This window comes from Nanorana parkeri, unplaced genomic scaffold (genome assembly GCF_000935625.1).
Source record: "Nanorana parkeri isolate BGI_ZX_2015 unplaced genomic scaffold, ASM93562v1 scaffold874, whole genome shotgun sequence".
Lineage (NCBI taxonomy): Eukaryota > Metazoa > Chordata > Amphibia > Anura > Dicroglossidae > Nanorana > Nanorana parkeri.
The window spans coordinates 117,150-125,862 of record NW_017307142.1 but is presented as its reverse complement, the minus strand read 5'-3'; the positions used below and the strand labels follow the sequence as shown (position 1 = coordinate 125,862).

General features: G+C 42.9%; 1 protein-coding gene across 1 annotated transcript in view; it reads left to right on the top strand.

Moving 5' to 3' along the window:
* The window catches only part of LOC108794609 (complement C3-like), a 66,969-nt gene extending 60,441 nt beyond the window's left edge, over nt 1-6,528 (top strand). Inside the window, exons 34-38 of the mRNA XM_018565689.1 lie at nt 896-1,001; nt 3,058-3,147; nt 4,284-4,370; nt 4,447-4,530; nt 6,392-6,528. Of these exons, the coding sequence (XP_018421191.1) occupies nt 896-1,001; nt 3,058-3,147; nt 4,284-4,370; nt 4,447-4,530; nt 6,392-6,528 (504 nt within the window). The remainder of the gene's footprint in view (nt 1-895; nt 1,002-3,057; nt 3,148-4,283; nt 4,371-4,446; nt 4,531-6,391) is intronic.
* Nucleotides 6,529-8,713: the final 2,185 nt, after the last annotated feature.

Below are 8,713 nucleotides of genomic sequence, written 5' to 3'. Positions count from 1 at the left end.
ATATGTCTTCAGGCTGGTCACATGGCTTTTACGATTCACGTCTGCTTCTTCAAGGGTGGACAACAGTCCTTAATGATGCAAAATGGTGCTGACACGATGACATCAGTGCCACTCTCTGCAGCATTGTACTGTGAGTGTAGGGTACCACGATGATGACCCCTCAAGGTTGGGTCAGTGACAGCCTGCACTCACAGAAAGTAGGTAGATAGAATAGCACTGAGGACATCTAGTGGCAGAAAGGAATTACTGCTAGGGTCAGCGCCGGAGAGGGGATGAGTATTAAAGGAGAACTATGGGGTTAGGGCTTTTCCCCATAGTTCTCCAAAGGGTAACGCGAGGACACAAACTAGCGTCATCCCATCACCCTAAGCTCAGTATACCGCGGTATACTGAGACACCGCAGCTGAAACTGATCCCGACAATTATGTCTGGATCCGCCCAGCTGCGTGAGTGACAGCTGGCTCTGCCTATCTAGAGGCAGAGCCAGCTGTATGCGCCCCCTCCCCCATCCATTCCGCCAGTCAGCGCTGGAGGATCGGAGTGGGGAATCCAGTCCCTCCCCTGTCATGGCTCTCTGCAGTGACAGGATCGAGAAGTGAGCGAACGCCGGTATGTGTTCGCTCCCTTCCCGATCTACTGAGCCGACCTGTGACAGTTTCATTGTCACAGGTCGGCTAGCACTATGAGGTGAGTGAAAATCATTCACCTCATAGTTCTCATTTAAAGACAAAGCTGCTATTTTTATTTAATACTTCCTGCCCACAGATGAGCTTTAGGCCGTCCACTTTCATATTAAAAGACTACAGATTACCTTTTGAAGTACTATTATTATTATTAAATGCAGAAAATGAAATAACAAATATTCATATGTTGCAATCCTCCCCCCTCTTCCCAGGTCCCTCACACTGAGGAACAGTGTCTGAAGTTTCACATACATCAGTACTTTAAAGTGGGAAACATCCAACCTGCGTCAGTCACATTGTATGATTACTACACACCAGGTAAAGATTTGCGCCTCCAACATCATGTACGGGTATAAAGACAGAAAAACATTACAAAGTGACTAGTCTAAAGCCAATTCAATTCAATGAAAGGACCATATCTAACATAAAGGTATTCAGAGGAAGTCTGCTAATAAGACCGCTAGGCCATATCCTCCCTTGCCAGTACATGTCCCCATCACAATCTTAGACCACACCAAAATGGAGTTAAATGGCCATAAAAGCTTTTTATAACAGAATCCAGTTACAAACAATAAATAGCAATAATTATCAACAAAAAACAAGAAAATAGTTTGACATTTCTTGAAGGCAGCACAAAGACACTGTATCTGCAGTCCAAATTCTGTTGCGCGATAGGCCCCCAGCTGCACTACAGGAATAAGAACAGAAACCTAACGCAGGATATACATCATACATCAATCCTGGGGCCCAAAAACTAGACACCATATCTTATAAGGGTCCCCAACAACAATGTGACATAAATGAATGTGTTCAACGGCCCTCAAACTGCATAACAAATAGGGTATGAGGGTGGGAAGCTCTTCAAATGATGTCCAGCCTGTATGCAGGGCCGGATTTACTCTCTCTGCTGCCTCAAGGCCAGGTTCCTCAATGCGCCCCCCCTACCCACCAACCCACCCAATGGAGAATGGCAGACCTGCAGGCTGCATACAAGTGATCTCAGCGAAATCGTGATCACTTGTACAAAACAAGCGGCTACCCTGCTGTACATTTAGCTCTGCTTGCCCAAAGCAGGGCTAAATGTAGAAAACAACTACCTGGCCGGCGCCCAGAACTGCATGTACCGGGCGTCAGAAGATAGGAATTCCACACCATTGCTGCCCCTCTACTTTCTGCTGCCCCAAGGCCGGGCCTTGGTTGGCTTTCTCGGAAATCCAGCCCTGCCTGTATGTAGGGTCCGTTTAGGGGAGGTCCTGCTCTTTTGGTTGCTGATTAACAAGTTTATCATTCTGAACCGCTGAAGATAGGCTATAAAAAGGCAGATGGGTTGAGCCTTGTGGTGTTTGGGCCTGCAGAGTGAGCAGAGAAGGGTTTCCCATTAAAATGGACTACTAGTGAGTATCCTCTTGGGACAAGATGTCCTCCGAAATAGTTACTTTAGGAGAGGCAGGCTACATGTTTGTACTTCTTTGGGACTAACTAAGTTACATTTCATGAGGAAAAATATTTGCAGTGACGGATGGACCTTTCTGTAACAATGTGCTTGAAAAGTTTCCATTTAATGCTGGAAAAACTGTTATGTTATAAGTAAAGTTTTAATGTTTTCTACTGAACCGTACTGGATTACAATCTGGTATGGGCTGGGAAAATAAGGAGAGGAAGGTGTGTTTAGCACCAAGGCAGGTCCTGTCTGTGCAGCGAGGGGTGGTGTGCTCGGTGTCTGCCCTGTGTCCTAGGAAAAGGTAAAATGCGGTGTTGGATCTCATACCCGGTATCATGTTTATAGAGGGAACCAAGAAAGAAAGCATCCTATGGATGTCCTGGGGCGAAGGAGCTCCCCTCCAGTGACTGTGCCTATGTTGATTTTGTGAGTTCCAAGTCTAACGTCTCCGATTACTTGTAACTGATAAGGGCCTTCAAGTCTCTTGAAATGTACCTGCCATTCCTGACCTCATGGAGAAACTGGTCTTACATTTAGAACAAGGCCTTTTGCTTGCAAATAGGCCTTTCATGTGAATGCCACTGCCCTTTCCCCCCAGCAGTTCAGCTCAGAAGACCACTTTGCCATTCAGGTAAATGCACCTTCTCTTTACTTCTATAGACATGTCCCTCTTGCTGCACTGCTCATCTTGAACCCTGTCTATGGCCTCTTTGCCTTTATTTTCTCTTCACTTTACGTACATAGCACATAGAACCATTACACTGGTCCCTGCCTGTAATGGAGCCCAGGGCTCAAAGGAGTCAGTTCACAAGTTCCAGCAGACAAACAGACAAAGGTCTCCTTTAGTTGCATGGTCTTCTAGTCAAACACAAATGGGAGACCTCCAAGATGTTACAGTAACACTGAACGTTTTGGTTATTTTTTTCTTTACAGAAAACCGCTGCAGTAAATTCTACAATGTAGAAGAAGGCAATGCCTTGCTTACAATTATCTGCCCGAGAGAGGTGTGTGACTGTGCACAGGGTAAGGATTACAAGTCGGACATTTAATTCTCTTTGTGGATACAAAGTAAAACATTGAAATGCAGCTGAAAACATCAATCCTAATTGTCATCTATCTGCTGTAAAGTGTCTCCAGTAGAGTGTTTGGTAGAGTGGTTAGTGTTTAGAACCGGGGCGTTCCGAGGCTGGGTGACACCCGGAGCAGTAACCGAGTCACCATTTTGTGAGTCATTTTGGTGTCACCCCTCCAATGGTGTCACCCGGGTGCGGGCTGCACCCCCGCACCCTCCTTGTGACGCCACTGGTTAGAATCTCTAAGTGCATGATGAACATAGATGGTCTATTTGTGAAAAACAACCAACCTTTATTGTATCCTCATAGATCACTAAAAATATAAAATCTAGACCTCATCAAAAAGAGTAGGGCCCATTATTCAAACACCATCATCTATATTAGGAAAACAATATAAAAAGTGTTGCATATATAAATCCAGATAGATACAGACCCAGCAACACTCATACACAACATTGGATCTGTACCTTGTTTTGTGAACTTCTGTGCATTCACAGAGGACTGCTCATGCACCTTGAAGAGTGAGCCATCTACCCATTTATGCACAACAGGCAGGTGGCAAGTGGTTAAAGTGTATCTAAACCCGAGAACTAAAATGTAAAGCATTGCAGCTCATTGGTCCTTGGATATGGTGGCTGCATTGGTTTTCTTTTTTTTATATTTTTGTAACCTAATGATCCTGCTAGTAACACATATCCTAGAGTGACAACGCCTACTTGCCGTGCTATGTCTATGGGGGAGCAGTATTGGACCCCTAGGACAAGACTACAGAATGCTTCCCCCTCCTGCCATCAGTGCAAACTGATAAGACTGTAACATAGAAAAAGAGCTCAGGAAGTTATCAGCTTTCAGATTTCTGGCAGGGCCAACAGTTATATCGCACAGATATAACAAAACGCTTTCTCGCTTTCTGAGTTTAGTGTCACTTTAGCAGACCAAAAGAGAGTGCAAAAGCAAAGTAAATTGTTAGGGTTTAAATACCCTAAACAGTCTTAGTTCGAGCACTTTAGCAAGTCTCTGCTGTAGAAGATAAATAGTCTGCCACTTGTTCCTGAAAGTTTACATTCAGCTCTTCTTGTTATGCAGCAAACTGTTTCTTGCAGCAACAACTGGAACGTGCAATTCACGCAGAGGACAGGCTCTGGAAACTTTGTGGAAGAGGAGTTGACTATGGTGAGAAGCCTTAAGATTCGCTCATTCTGTGCCTTCATGAATTGATGATGTTGACAGGATTTTTTTTTCTTGACAGTATACAAGGCACGGTTAGATGAAGTCCAGCTGATTGACAACTATGACAATTATGTGATGACCATAGTCAAGGTCATTAATCTAGGTATGTGAACAAGAAAAATTCAGACACATAGATAACAAAGATGTTACGGAACTAAGAAACCAGACAGAACTTAAGTGCAGGATACAAATAAAAGGCGTTTATTGAGAAAAACAAAGAACAAAAACGGCAAACAAAAATGGAGGATGTCCAGGATGTAGTCAATGCCAAGCCAGGGGTCAAATGCCAAAGCGGGTAGTAAGCCAAACCAGGTCAGAGAACTCTGAGAGCAGAATAAACGGAAACAATAGCCGGAGTCAGGAACCAGGAGATCAGTCAGCCAGAGCCAGGGTCATACATGGAGAACAGTAACAACAGCAGAGCACTTGGTAAAATAAAAATTGTAAGGTGAGTTAACTTTCCATCTGCTTCTATGGCATGTATTCAGTATTTTGTTCATAGCTTTTTCTGGTTTTCTTTTTCAGCAACAGGTACAGACGAATTTGTTGAAGGGAAACAAAGGAATTTTGTCAGTCCCACTAAGTGTTGTAAATCATTAGATGTGAAGAAAGGACGAGAGTACCTTATCTGGGGCGGCAGGGGGAACCTTTGGAGCCAGCCATCTGGGTTAGTTCCTTAGTTTACTCTTGCGTTGCTGCTCAAGAAAAGTCAGATTTATGCAAACAGCCACCAATATTGGGCCAGTTCAATATCGGGCTAGTGAAAAGGGACCAACTAAAATAAAGATCTAGTGAAAACACTAAATATATTCACTTGATACTTTAGCATCCTTTCATTACAATGGGACAGCAGCTAATATACACTCAGGCACACAGGGTAAGACTAAATCTGACCTGTGCTGTGACATAGGAATCATCCTTCCCTAATAAACATGTAGCCAATAAATATATAACTTCTCATCTGCATAATTCCAGGTCAAAAGGTATTAAATCCATTGGAGGCGCATGCCAGACATGCTACTAGCATCTTCAGAATTACCAATGGCAGCCACTATAATTCCACAGTACAGTTTTCTCTTAAAGCTGAACTCCAGGATTATTTTTAACATGTGCTGTCTTGGACTTTAAAGAAGGAAAAAAAAAACTTTTGCTGTTTTTGTTGTAATATCTTCAATTTAGAGCTGTCCCTTGATGTACCTCTCAACCACTAGATGCTGGCAGTCTTCCAGGTTCAATAACAGCCAGTGCCATTTAAACTAATTTCTCTCATAGCCCCTCTTCCTGGGTAACGGTACTCCTAGACTGAGTGGTGCTTACATGTTATTACATGAGCGCACCTCAGGCAAGGAGAAGGGACTGCCCACCACTGTAGAAAAGGGAAAGGACCTATGATGTCATCAGACTGTCCAGATGATGACATCATAGGTCTGTCCACATGATAAGATTCTGTCCACATGATAAGAATGCGTCTAGAGTCCCAATAACACCCTTCTCTGTTCTCTTAGTTTAGCTGTCATTAATTTACTGAATTGTATTACATTTTCTGTGCCAATAAAACATTTATGTGCTGACTTTTCAATATGTCCCATTGTGTAATGCTCATTAAATCATAGGATATATAGACAAGCCAAGAGAGGGGCCAATACTGTCCCTGATTTTAACAATCCCAACCATGGAAATTTGTAACTAGAAAACTTTTTACCTTAAAATGTCCCTGTTTTTGAATACTGGTCACCTTCACCTACTATAATGTATTTATTATTATTTTGCTTTGTTCATTTTGTGTTTTATTAATGGATGAGTCCACTATCCCAGATTCACCTAGGAAAGTGGATTTACCCTTTAATGTTAGATCCTCTCAGGTGCAAATACATGCATCCCCATTTAGGAGATTTCCATTCACTTCCTGTCCCAATGACCATAAGCGCATAGCTGTGAGCTCAGATTCCTGTTCTTTTTTGCAGGAGTGCATTCTGGATATATTCACATGGAGAATCAAGTCACGATCACCAAAGCCATATACAGAGAATGCACTCTACAGAGGGGAAATGGGAAGCTCAGGTCACTGGCATGCCCGAGGTGTTACTGGGGCAGGAAATGAGACAGTAGTAGTAGTGGCAGTAGTAACAAAAAGAGGATCTAACCTTTCCCTGGATGATCCAGAACTAATAATCCCTGCAGCTAATATTTCCCCATTAATAACTTACTATGCCTTGGTCTGCACTGTGTCTCTTTGTGAAGGTCTATATCTTCATCAGTGGTGGTCACAGTAATAATGAAAATTGGAACACTTGGGAAGTTCTATCAAGATCTTGTAGTGATGATGGGAGAGTCGGACCTCTGTGTAAAGTCTTCTCCAGAACATCCCAAAGATTCTAAATGGGGTTAAGGTCTGGACTCTGTGGTGGCCAATCCATGTGTGACAATAATGCCTCATGCTTCCTGAACCACTCTTTCACAATTGGAGACTCAGGGATCCAGGCATGTCATCTTGGAATATGCCCAATGTGCCATCAGCGAAGAAAAAATCAATTGATGGAAAAACCCGGTCCTTCAGTATATTCAGGTTGGCAGCTGTGTGGAAGAAGGAACATACAGAATGGCATATGGAGGTATTTTTGTACCTTAGAATGAACCCAGCTCCATTCAGATAGAGTGTACCCACAATTGATTGCAGTGACAGCTTACATAGTTACATAGTATTTGAGGTTGAATAAAGACATTAGTCCATCAAGTCCAACCTATAGGATCTCATTCTTAGGAGTACTTGTACTCCAAAAGTTTCTTGAACAGTTCCACATTTTTTGCTGAAATCACTGTCTGTGGCAGTGAGTTCCAGACCCTAACCGCTCTAACTGTACCCCCTTCGCCCCTTGTGCTGGAATTTTTTTTCCACCAATTTTAGGTTATGGCCTCTAGTTTTTGTAATGGAGTTAATTTTAAATAGTTTATCGCTTACCTCAGTCCCAGGCATTAGGAGAGGTATTGGCCTTTTTAGGGCCCATTTACACATCAAGTAATAACCTGCACCACCATAGGTTGCCGCATGGCAGTACATTGCACCGCACTGCCGTGCGGGAACCTGAGTGGAATGTACAAATTGTATGCGATACAACGTACACCACCGGAGCTGTCACAACACACTAACCCATCTGCTGACAGATGTGCTCAAATTTATAAATAGAAATGTCTACAATACTCTGCCAGGGTCTGCATTGGATGAGTCATCAGTCAGAGCCCAGCAAAGGAAGTGAGTAGCGTAATTTTCCCTGCCCTGACTCCCTGACATGTGACAGCAGAGATTGCCTGCATTGTCTGTCACCGTATGTCTGAATGGGGCACAGCTTAACCTAAATTGACTGAAATAAAATGGACTCCTAGAAACTCTTCACACTATAGAATGACACTTTGATGTATGCTGTCCTTGTCCCAATTGCCTTTGTCTGTCTGTGTAAATAATTCTCCACAGGGGAGAAAGGTATAAAAACAAGAAAAGTGCCAGCTTTGTGTTTTGTGTTTTCTATGCTCTTCTCTTATCTCTGGATTGCTGTGTAATCAGCAAATATTAGGTAAGAAGGAAGAATTACATTTACATATCTAAATCCTTTCTTGGGACACTGCCAGTAATCAGAGCTGCAACACAGCCTTAACCTCATGGCCAATAAATGGTGTATACTACTTTTGGACATTAATTCATTTTATATGATTGGATCTGGAATGGTGTTCTTTTTGGTTAAAGGCATATCAGTTAGTCAGTCCACTTAAAAGTGACATTCAGTGTTTGGTAGATGCTAGAGAGTAGGGATGCACAATACCGTTTTTTCAAGACGAGTACTAGTACGTTTCCTCAAGTACTAGCTGATACCAATTACCGATACCTTTTTTTTAATTGTCATGTGACAGTTTTTCTAAAACAATACAGACTGATGATTTTAGGACAGTGACGGAGCACCAGGGCCCAGTCACAGCTATAACCATTGCCACACAGGTAATTCTGCCACTGACTCCAGGCTGTAGAGGGACTACAATTCCCAGCAATCCATTATACAGCAATGAAGAATACCACTAGCAATAGAGGACTACAAATCTCAGCAATACATTATAAAGCAATGAAGAATACCATCAGCTATAGAGAACTACAAATCTCAGCAATCCATTATACAGCAATGCAGAATAATATAAAGCTACATACTCTGTGTTGCTCATCCGGGCTATGCGGCATCTCAGGAGGCTGTGCAGGGTCTGACCAGGGCTGTGCAGGGTCTCATGAGGCTGTGAGGGGCCTC